Source organism: Fusarium musae, chromosome 6 (assembly GCF_019915245.1).
Source record: "Fusarium musae strain F31 chromosome 6, whole genome shotgun sequence".
NCBI lineage: Eukaryota > Fungi > Ascomycota > Sordariomycetes > Hypocreales > Nectriaceae > Fusarium > Fusarium musae.
Window position 1 is genome coordinate 1133526 of NC_058392.1, and position 12034 is coordinate 1145559.

Here is a 12034-nt window from a genome sequence, read left to right on the forward strand (position 1 = left end):
AAGGCACACACGTCTCGCCGTTCCATCGGCTCAACTCGACTGCAGCGGATGGATGTACATACACTCAGTACCTCCTAGGATTACTCAAGACGGATATTCAACACAGCTAAGGTTATCCTTGTGTATTTTTCCCACATTGCTCGTCCTTTCAATTTCGTCTTTTCCTGTTTCAAAAACCCTCCAGCTCCTTCAAACCCTCCGTCCCTCTTAATTCATCTTTCACGCCAGCTGTTTGAGCTTCATTTGACTCTGGGCACAACGAATCGAGTAATCTTGACAGGACACTCCTCCACCCTCAACAGCCGCCCGAGACTTGCAAGGCCTGTTTCAGTTGTTACAATTCGGTTCCTGACATCCCTTACGACCTCCACATCCATTCTCTCTACCCGCTGTAACGCTCGATCCTGGAGTTCGTCCTCGGAGCTAAACCCTGTCTTCGGCATCAGTCGTCTATTTTGATCTAGACAAGCGTTTATTTTGTTCGCGTTTCCTCCATTGATATCCTTTGGTCATAAAAATATCCCCTCTCATGCTCTGCATTCTCTCCACCGTCTTTGCCGCCTTACAATAAGCTCTTATATGCTTGAATTCCCGCCTTTTTGAACCTCCAGTCATAACAGCAACTGCAACCTTAAACATCGTCGACTTCACCACTCGTCACATCTAGTGAGAGCCAACAACAGCAATATCACAATGGGCGGCTTCTACATGCAATATCTCGAGAGTAAGTCAATGGCTGTGGAGTCTATCCCTTTTTTCAATGGCAATCATGTCTATGGCACCAGCACTTGTCAAAAACGCAATTGGTTGAAGGGACAAAAAAAAGTTCGCTTGCAGGGTAAACGTTCCCCGCATGTGGTGACAGACAAACTATTGTTCTACCCTTGTCGTGTTGTGTGGCACGAGTTGAGCAATAATTTGATGTCCGACATGACTTGAGAGCACATGGAAAACCTTGAACTAAATGCCGGGTTTAGCATCTTGATTCCCAATTGTTCGATCTGTGGACGGATGTTATGAACACCAGTTCGTTTGGATGTGTTTTGGGCGTCACCAGTTTAGAGATATGAACCTGTTTGCTAACAGTGTGTGAAACAGGCCTTTGCCGACGCCGAGGATGGACAGACCCCATGTACGAGTGCTACCGGGACCATAGCGGCTACACTTGCCTTGTTCTTGTCAATGGACGCGAATACCAAACAGACCTCGCGTACGAATCTGATGTTCTAGCCCAAGAGAACGCAGCTATGCGTGCCTTCATGGTCTGCCGTAACTTTTCTGTCAATGGGGGTATGCTGGCCCGCAATGGTATCGTTCAAGGACTTCCTGCTCAGGAACCGTCTCGTCGCCGCAAGAGCCGTCACACGTCTTCTCGAGACAGCGACCGCCACAGTAGGCGATCCGGTCACCATTCCAGTAGTAGCTCGACTGCCTCTTTCGACTAGAAAGCACCAGGAGGCAGCCATTGGCAGGCGATTGAGTCCAGCTTGGCAATACTCGGATGGGTTTGGATCAGCGTTGTGGCCAGCTCGTATGGGAGCATGTTCAAGAAACACGAGGGGAAGAGATCACACACAAGACGACTTACAAGCGGTTGAAATGCTTCACAGCAATCCCAAGGATATACCCGAACCAAACTCCCTCCTGGGCAATCTCTCTCACGAAGAGTTATCAGCTACCCCCTTTTTTCCGCTACTACCACCACGTTTCGGCTTTTATTTTCTTTTTGTTTTTTACTGTTTTGCCCCATTGTTCTTCACTTTACACTGGGGAGCAGCGATATATATCTTGATATATCCTATCTGCTGCCAACGAATCATGACGACACGATACGATTTAGATGCTATCTTACATTTCTACGGGCGGCATTTTCTTTTGCTGGTCACCATTTGGTGTCCTTTTTCTCCGCGAGGGACGATGTTGTTGCGACATATTCGGCTTGCTCTGCTTCCTTTGACCTTTCCGGTGGTCTGTTGGACGTTGTCACACGTTGCATGATACGGCATTTGGTCTGAAAAAGCACCACCACGCATCAACCCAACACTCAGGTTAATATCATATGCTCCAGAACTGTGACACAGCGAAGAACGGGAGATGGAGAGTTCAAAAACATTTGCATTTGGTTAAAAGTTGAATTGGCTAGTGGCATTACTGCTCACTTGCCTCACGAAGCTGGGGTTGATCCGTTGGACGACAATTTGACGAACTATGACAAAGAAAAAGAGCACACTGTTTCGGAGGTCCATTGAACAATTGACGATTAGCGAGGAGTGGCACTTTACTCAGATCTCCAGATGGCGGATTCTGATAAGAAGATATGTATTCTGCTTTGACGGATGGAAAAGCACAAGCATGGTTGGAGCCAGCGTTGAATTTCACAATCACGATACGATATGAGAAAATGTGGAGGACTAACTATGAGACTGGGATGAATTATGAGAACCACCATGGAATATGGTGCAATTTGATGGCAGTGCGCTATTGACGACGATAATGATTATGACCTTTTTTTTTACTACTACTAGAATCTCGATTGCCGGTAGATTCTTGTGCCTCGCCTTGTGTTTCCTGATCTTGCTGCATTTCTAATTGCTCATGTGATACTTGTACCACCTCTGCCATCCTTTGAATCGATGTGATCCTTGATGCTTGAAGAGAGAAAGATTTGCAAACGCTTTGAGGGAAGTCTATTGGGGCATGAGGAGAACATATAGCTCCAGGCCAACCTGCCAGTGACATACAGGATGCATTCTGAGACCTGCTTGAATGAGCGGCACGGAGGCTCAAAGACATTAGAGCCAGGACCAACAACTGAGCGATGATCAGCCAGATGTACGGATATGTAGCCACGGACTGCAGTGTCACACATAATAAGCTGGGGTACTCCGTATTCCCGGTGTACTTCGGATGGCTTGATCCTGTGCACCAACAGTTGTTTGAGGTTGGCGGATGAAGTCAGCTCAAACTCAATTCTGACAATATCCAAGCTTCGGAAAGCCACAATGTTTGCATATGCTACCAAGAAGCGAAGTTAGGTTGAAAGCGGTAATCAATAAGGAAACGACAAGTCAGACCAACAAACGAGTTTGTCGGGATCTGGGGTAACGCGAGCAACTGTCAGCTGTTAGCGAGGTGGGAGCACAACACCACCAACCTCAAACTCTATTACTGGCTCTGATAACTTTCAGCGAGGATCGTCAATGCAGCGTCAAGTGGTTACAGATTTCAACCTCTATTGTGACGTCGAACAAGCTATGATAATGGCGCAGCCGTGAGACAGAGAGACTGTGGGGTGACTAATCGAACGAGAGTTATATACCTAGTGTATCAAACATTTTATACATGTCGATCGTGATATGGCTGAACTGGATCCCAATCCCATACACAGGCACAGGCACAGGCTCAAGGGTGAGGGGAGGTTGACAGAGTTTGTAAGTTTATTACACATGAGGGTCACGAGGTGGTTATTGACAGCTCAATCAGAATAGAGAAGAGCACAGGGACGGGACACGCTAAATTAAGCAGACGTGTCAGATGGAGACACGGGGGAGGCTGAGAGATGGAAACGCCTTCGACGATGAAGTCATATGGAGTGAGGTGGAACGTCTTTTCTCTGTGTTACGAACAGTTGTTTCTATTCACGACGTGACAAAGACTCTGAATAAAGTCACGGGGTTATGTGCGTGTTATACTCGGAAGGTCATCACAGTTGAAAAAGCCAATGTAGAAATCGCCATTAACACGAGGAACACTCGTAAATGAGCTGCAGGGTCCTTGTCAGGGGTTGTAAAAATGAACGTCAGCTTATGAGTGGTTGTGTGGCCACCTCCTGTTCTCCTTTAACTAAATCAATGCATTGAGAAAGAGAAGATGATGCCACTGGCTCGGACCTCGATCAGCTAACAGCCTGATAAAAATGAGAAGGCAAAGACATGAATAGGAGCCGGGGCCATCAATTGAGCCTTGAGCTGTTGGTATTGAGAATTACTGTCTGGCATAAAGTGATGCAGTGTAGGGAATTAGGGGGTCGAATCACTGAAGGGTTTGATATTGATCCTCAGACCTTCTCTGGCAGAGGAACGCAACAGGTTTCATGAAGATTTGTTCTCAAATTCAATATTAACCTTGTCAGATATTAATCAATTCTAGAATAACCATCCGCTGAACAGGGGGTTTAATATAAATTTCGCCAGGGAGCGGACAAGGTGTACGGAGTAGAGCCACAATGACCCGCAAGACTGGTTTGATTGGAGTGAGAAGAGCACGCAGCCCCCTTTCTATTAGAGGACCTCGTGTCGCGGATCGTCTGTCTGTGTGGCCCGGATGGGAGATGGCAATAGTCTGAGAGGCGTAGACCAACTGACTATTGGATGTGAAGGAGTTGAGAGTCCAGATGCATTCCTTGCGATGTTCTGGCCTGGAGATGAAGGGATCGGAAACAAAGGTGGCGATAATAGCCATTGTGGAAGTGACTGCAGAAACATCATACTCTGAGATCAATAATGAATGACGTGAATGAGATACAAGCATCAGACTTCCTCTCGCTACTGGCAGATTAGATAACTCGAGTATCGTGAAACAAAGTGACTGAGTTGCGTTTCTACAGAGATCTTGATCGTAGCTAGAAGTCAAATCTTGAAGCCGCTGAGAACTAACGTTCCTAACCTGAGTTAGACCCTGGGCTATGGCACTGGCAGCCCGTGTCGTCCCCTGTAATCTGGGTCCAATTCCCCACTCTCAGCCTGCCTAGGTCGTCTCTCTGGCCTTTTTAGAACATCCCCACTTCCCTCTGCTCGTGGTCTCTCTCCTGAGTTCAAAGTTGAGCTTCTTCTTCTTCTCCTCTCCTCCTGATCTTCCCCTTTCTCTCTGACTTTCACTTTGACTCTGATCCAGATACTCAATCTCTCGAGATACCCGATACCCTTTTAAACATTTTATTCTTCCTTAATCTAATCCTGTCGAGGTTGCTTCCTTCTTTTCAGGACCTCGCTGCTGTCGCTCTCTGTTCTTTGCTTTCTCTGTCACTGTCGACTTACGTTACTCCAACGCATTCCACCACGTAACAGCTTCTCAATACCGCAATCATGAAGGGTACGCTTTATCTGGCCAATCTCAACCTCTCCAGCAGCTAAAATTGTTTAGGACTTATTCTTGTCGGCGGCTTTGGCACTCGCCTTCGCCCTCTCGTACGTTACCCCTCAGGCGCGCGAAACTCCTGTGCACCCCTCTAATATTTGTTTTGTGTGTGACTGACATGTTGTGGCGCATTACAGACCCTCACTCTCCCCAAGCCTCTTGTCGAGTTCGCCAACAAGCCCATGATTGTGCACCAGATTGAGGCGCTGGTCGCAGCGGGTGTCACTGATATCGTTCTTGCTGTCAACTACAGACCTGAGATCATGGAGAAGTTCTTGGCTGAGGTAAGAACTTGGAGCCTTTATATTCTCCTTAAACACCATGTAACTAACATTTTCTGCAGTACGAGGAGAAGTACAACATCAACATCGAATTCTCCGTGGAGACTGAGCCCCTCGACACCGCCGGACCTCTGAAGCTTGCTGAAAGCATTCTCGCTAAGGACGACTCTCCCTTCTTCGTCCTCAACTCCGATGTCATCTGTGACTACCCCTTCCAGGACCTCCTGGCTTTCCACAAGAACCACGGCAATGAGGGTACCATTGTCGTCACCAAGGTTGAGGAACCCTCCAAGTATGGTGTTGTTGTCCACCAGCCCGGTCACCGCTCTTTGATCGACCGATTCGTCGAGAAGCCCGTCGAGTTCGTTGGCAACCGTATCAACGCCGGCATGTACATCTTTAACACTTCCATCCTCGACCGTATCGAGCTCCGCCCGACTTCTATCGAGAAGGAGACCTTCCCCGCTATGGTCAAGGATAACCAGCTCCACTCTTTCGACCTTGAGGGCTTCTGGATGGACGTTGGGCAGCCCAAGGACTTCCTCAGCGGTACATGCCTGTACCTCTCTTCCCTCACAAAGAAGGGCAGCAAGGAGCTCACTCCTCCCACTGAGCCCTACGTTCACGGTGGAAATGTCATGATCCACCCCTCTGCCAAGATTGGCAAGAACTGCAGGATTGGGCCCAATGTCACAATCGGTCCCGATGTCGTTATTGGTGACGGAGTCCGCCTGCAACGATGCGTGTTGCTCCGCGGCTCCAAGGTCAAGGACCACGCCTGGGTCAAGTCCACCATCGTCGGCTGGAACAGCACCGTTGGCCGATGGGCTCGCCTCGAGAACGTGACAGTTCTCGGCGACGATGTCACAATTGGCGATGAGATCTACGTCAACGGTGGCAGCGTTCTCCCTCACAAATCTATCAAGGCTAACGTCGACATTCCTGCCATTATCATGTAAGGAGCGATCTAACGAACCACCACCTTATTCGAAGCTTGTTGGAGGACACACCAGCGAGATTTCTCATCTGTGTTTTAATCTCAAACGACAACGACGAAGAAGAAGTCAAGAAGCAAAATTCACCACTCTGGCTGGGGAGATGTGCTGGCCACCATTCTATACCATGGAGGCGGGGCAGGAGAAAATCAAGAGCCTGCCGCTCTCTCTATCTTAATACTTTTGTGCAATTGTCTAATGCCCCTTTATGCGTGTTTATCTGGCGTCTAGGTCGATATTTACAGAGGGAGGGCAGGCAGGCAAGCCATGGAAGGACAAAAACAGGGCAGTCGGGCAGGCGGGGTCCATGGCAGCTTTCTGAGGCAGTCATGTTAAATGTCTATGTTACAGTTATTTCTATTAAAGAAGGTGGCTCAATACCATTTTGGAACTTTACAATATTCCGCTTCCCTTGTGAGATGTGTTAACATTGCCCAGCAAGACAAGTTACGCGTAGTCGGGACTTTCGTGCCGTTCTCTGAGACATTCCCGGACATTCACTGCGTTGCTTACACTGTTGGTTCTGATTCAGACCCGCGGAGGGAACAGCTCATGGTCAGCGAGGAGAGATTGAATGTTCAGCTGACATGGCCTCAGGGAGCAGCAAAACCTCAGACTTTTGAGGAGAATATTGAAATAAACTCAGAAAAAATTCCCTAGAGTTAGACTTACCTAAATCTTTATATATCGCTTGGGATTTATGCCCTGAGCTTTCTTGTATTTCCCTCGCATACCGAGTTAGATAATAGGTGATTCTATAGGTGATCTTTTACGTGGGCACATAGTCTGTGAGATTCTTCTGGCCTGTTTATCATCGATCATTGAGTACAACAGACATGCAGTGGTAGGTAATAGAAGCTCAAACCTCAAATTTGAAGTTTGAACAACGCTTGTAAGTGGATTTCTGATTGGTCGTAGATCTGATCAATGGACCAGGTTCCCCAAACATATATGAGCCAAGCAGTAGGGAATGCCGCCCGGCGAGGATAGCCATAACACTGCGAGACAATGGTGGCTCTACTACATCCATTATCACGAAGACGTCTATAGAATTTGGAAGACCCATTTAAAGTTATAAGCTTTCGCTTCAATATTCAAGCGCAGTAGTATTTCAGCGGTTGCCCTCATTTTATCATTCAGGGCCTGGAGTTTAAGGCAGGGACACATCAGAATTTGTTGTTAGGAACAAAAGACTCGCATTGAAGCGTATTTCAGGCCTCGGACCTGTTGATGTTATGCACGGTGTTACCAAAAGAGCGATGGCTTCTCTAAAATCCTTGACAGCTAAGTAAGACTATCGAGTCAACAAGGAATTCATAGGAGGGCTTATTACTGCCCGGGGGTGGGACAGTGGCTCAACTCTTTCTTGGTTAAGGTAGGTAGCTTATTATGGATGAAGAGCGGTGTCGTGGAATGGGGCGCCTTGCTCGGAGTTTACCATCTATTACCTTTATTTGACCGGTTTTGTCCCTCATAAGTCCTCAAAGTTTTCACAAAAACAAAGAAGACGGAAAAGACTGGGTACGAGTCTTCAACACCTACCCGTCACCAAGCCACGTCTGAGGCATAAAACGTGAAGCTATTTACCACCTCTCATTTTGTTCAAGTCTTCTCGATATACCCACACCACACGACACATATCACCATTTTGTTCTCGAACGATTGCGGTATTTCGAGGATAAACCACGGCACGGAAGAGACGGGGTACGTTGTATGTCGTCCCTGACATTGTGAATGCCAGTGTATCATTGTCCGTGAGGCTCAAGCCACCAAACGCTGTGCCGGGTCCTGCCCACCACTTACATTACACCAATCCGACCTCTGCATCACCCAACAGGAGACTCACCAGATCAAGCGCCGAAGCTCCCCCTGTATATCTCGCATGATAAGTCGGGGCGGCTCATTGATGTGGAAGTTGACGGTTTCTTCTTCCGCGTCTGGTGCACCCGATACGGAGGAGACGGGCCGTTTCAAAAGACCTCGATTCAGCAACGACCACAACAACGAAGATCTAGAATTTGCTAAGAACTCTCTGGCTGTTTGTCACCTCATTTCCGATACTCTTACGATTGGGAGGTCATTGGTTCTGCGAAATTCTTTGAGAAGAAAATCCTAGACAAGCACGCGACCAAAGCAGGCCAGAAAATCGATTCTCGAAAGTCACCACGAGAGTGCACCAAGACACAGCCAGGGCCCTGGCTTAGAAGTGGTGGTCAATTAGACAGACAATGGAGGCACAGCAGGTGCAGGTGTATGGACATGGACATGGACATGAGATTAAGACGAAGAAGCGCCCTTGGCCTCGGTTCCTTGTCTCATGTGTAGCTCTCATGCTGATTCTAGTGGTAAGTTGGCATTTCAACACAGTAATCTTTTTTTCCCTGTGCTTGGTATTTTCTGGGGCCATCATATCATTCATTTTGAAGTATCATTCCTACCCCGTCATCCCGCCTTTCACCCACACGTCCATTTGTCTCCCCGTTGCCCCATCTTTGGCTCTCCAGCCCAGAAATCACCCGTCTGTACCGCAAGACTGGGACTGGGTTGAGCTCGGCTCATGAAGATGATGCATGGCATGGCATGACCTGACCGAAACCTTGCTAGTGAGGGTATACTGTTGAGGGACTTGACGATAGCATCATCTTTACGGCTGGGGACGACTGGCAACCCTGGCAACTCTTTATTTTATTTTAATTTTTTACTGGGGCCAAGTTGGCTTATGACGGCATCCCAGTGGATATGCACGCGGGACATGAGCCTCAAGAAGTAAATCATTATGGTTTTTCAGAGACCAAGCACCGTAAAAAACAAGACGTTGGAAGCAACACACGGCCAAGTTCGGCGTATTAGCGGAGCCTCTATGAGCTTTCTCCCCCGCACCCCGAGCACCACCGACCACACCTCCACCATCTCTCCACTTGAACGGCCTCTCCACGGCCGCCCGGCGACACTTCGATTGGGTTGAGTGCTTCAGAACCATGGGGATGGCGCCTCAATCAGGAGAAGGAAGCAACTGGAGTGAGGCTCGTGGTATTAAAAAAAATCCACAGCAATTCGGGCCCATTCGGCGGCGCTCAATGGCAATGCCCAGGCCCTTGTCATCACTCACGTAACGCTCCATGATCCCCAGGCCCCAGAAAACACCCCCATTTCCAGTCGTCATTGGTAGTTGATCAGCCACTGACACAGGTTCCGTCAGCAGCTCTCCCAGCTTGTCCTCAGTAACGGTGACGCCAAGCTCCAGCAGCAGCCAGAGCTCAAATTCCCAAGAAACCTTTTGACCTCGTTGTCGTCCGCCAACGCCTCAATTTTGGTTTCCTTCTCCTCTCTCCTCCAATTAATTTTTCTACAAACTCTTCGCCTTTTATTCCCTCAACTCTCTTTCTCATCCCCACTACCAATCCCTTCAGCGTCCGAAGCTGTCTGCTCTATCACCCCTCTCTTCACGACAACGCCGCCTACCTCACCAGCTATCACCATGGCTCTCGCTGACGAGTCCAACCGTATCGTCAAAGAGTTCGACTTCTCCGACGAGGAACTGAACAATCATGTGAAGGAGTTCTTGAGGCAAATGGGTATGCTCACCCCTCGCTCCACGTAGAATCTGCGCCGCGGTGCTACTGTAGCTCGTTGTCATGATGCGCATTTTCTCCCATTTTGGTTTTAAACCCTCAACAAAACCCAAACTCACAGTTTCCTAGACGAGGGCCTTCACAAAGAGGGTACCAGCCTCCAACAAATTCCTACCTACGTCACTGGCGTTCCCAATGGCACAGAAAAGGTAATTTTTTATCCACATTTGGCTCGTGAAGCTGCCCAGACTGATTGTCCCTCACCAGGGTCTGTATCTGGCCGTTGATCTGGGAGGCACAAACTTCCGAGTTTGCTCCATCATGCTCAATGGTGACACCACCTTTAACCTCACTTACAACAAGGTTGCCATTCCGAAGGAGCTTATGGTCGCAAAGACCTCTGCACAGCTCTTTTCTTTCCTCGCCAAGCAGATCGAGATCTTCCTCAAGGAGCACCACGCCGACCACTTCAACTCCCACCTGCGCCGTCGCAACACTGCCAGTACACCATCGGGCTATCGCGATGAACATATTTTCCGCCTTGGTTTCACCTTCAGCTTCCCTGTCAAGCAGCTAGCCATTAACAAGGGTCTGCTAATCCGATGGACCAAGGGCTTTGACATTCCTGATGCCATAGGCAAGGACGTCTGCGCTCTGCTTCAGACCGAGATCGACAAGCTCCATCTTCCCGTCAAGGTTGCGGCGCTCGTAAACGACACTGTCGGCACTCTCATGGCTCGATCCTACACTTCAACCAGCAAGAGCCGATCTGTTCTCGGTGCCATCTTTGGTACTGGTACCAATGGTGCCTACATGGAAAAATTGAGCAACATCAAGAAGCCTATCTCTGGGGAGTACGATCAATCAACAGGAGAGATGGTTGTCAACACAGAGTGGGGTTCTTTTGACAACCAGCTCAATGTCTTGCCATCAACACCTTGGGACAAGGCTCTTGACGCCGAAAGCGTAAACCCTGGCCTTCAAATGTTCGAGAAGCGGGTATCTGGTATGTTCTTGGGCGAGATTGTCCGACTTGCCATGGCCGATATGATCAACAATGAGAGCTCGTCTCTGTTCAAGGATCTCAACTCGAGCACGAACGACTGGGGCACTACCACAAACATCGCGCCATCGTCTGGTTTCCTTAAGCCTTGGGGACTCGACAGCTCCATCATGTCCGTTGCGGCCGCCGACAATACACCTGAGCTGTCTACCCTTCGCCAAGAACTCGAGAACCTCCTCAGTGTTTATACTCCCTCACTCGAGGACGCCCAGGCTTTCAAGTCCGTTTCCAATGCTGTTGGTCGTCGCGCTGCTCGATTGTCGGCCGTCGCCATTGGTGCCATAGCTCTCAACTCTGGCAAGCTCAATGATCTCGATGAAGAGGTTATCGACATCGGTGTGGATGGCAGTCTCGTCGAGCACTACCCTTTCTTCCGCGATATGATCTACGAGGCCCTCCGTGCCATTGACGGCATTGGACCCCAGGGTGCTGAGAAGATCCGAATCGGTATCGCTAAGGACGGTAGCGGTGTCGGCGCCGCCTTGATTGCCCTGGTAGCTGCTGGCAGGGAGAAGCCTGAAGATTATTTGACTGACTTGAGATCTGAGTCCAACCGCGCTCGCAAGTCTTCCGATGCGATCCGTACGTTCTACCCTTCATCCCAAGCCATTCAAACTTCGGCTTCTGCCTAAGCGACATTTGCTAACAATTTAATAGTCGATTCAGCACCAGTCTCGAACCAGGCACTGCTCATTGGCGGTGCTGTCGGTCTCCTTGCGCTAGCAGCTATATGGTACAACAAGCGTCGATGAGCAACTGCATGTTTCGGTGTTATGTTTTTCTGAGTTGATAACTCATGCCAAGATTTATGTATATATGTGCTGGTGATGGGATGTGGTCATGTTCATTTTTGGGCCCTAGGCGTTTTCCTCAATATCTTCATCCTTTTGCCTTTTTTTTTCTTCTCTATTCAAAAGCTGTATAATTATGAGGCAACTAGTTTTATGATAAGATAATCTGATGATTCCTTTTCAGTTTCCCGAGGAG

At 48.7% G+C, this 12034-nt stretch overlaps 3 protein-coding genes across 3 annotated transcripts; all 3 read left to right on the top strand.

Moving 5' to 3' along the window:
- Positions 1-693: 693 nt before the first annotated feature.
- On the top strand, positions 694-1445 carry J7337_008248 (uncharacterized protein; the record flags this gene model as incomplete). Its single annotated transcript, XM_044825871.1, has 2 exons — positions 694-724; positions 1087-1445. 2 exons carry the CDS (start codon positions 694-696, stop codon positions 1443-1445), a joined length of 390 nt encoding a protein of 129 aa, XP_044678788.1.
- A 3639-nt stretch (positions 1446-5084) lies between these two features.
- Positions 5085-6376, top strand: MPG1 (mannose-1-phosphate guanyltransferase; the record flags this gene model as incomplete). The annotated part of the gene is made up of 4 exons (XM_044825872.1): positions 5085-5091; positions 5143-5186; positions 5274-5420; positions 5480-6376. The coding sequence occupies 4 exons, from the start codon at positions 5085-5087 to the stop codon at positions 6374-6376; spliced, it is 1095 nt and encodes a 364-aa protein (XP_044678789.1).
- Positions 6377-9890: 3514 nt separating this feature from the next.
- Positions 9891-11799, top strand: J7337_008250 (uncharacterized protein; the record flags this gene model as incomplete). The annotated part of the gene is made up of 4 exons (XM_044825873.1): positions 9891-9987; positions 10114-10193; positions 10252-11629; positions 11705-11799. The coding sequence occupies 4 exons, from the start codon at positions 9891-9893 to the stop codon at positions 11797-11799; spliced, it is 1650 nt and encodes a 549-aa protein (XP_044678790.1).
- Between the last annotated feature and the right edge of the window lie 235 nt (positions 11800-12034).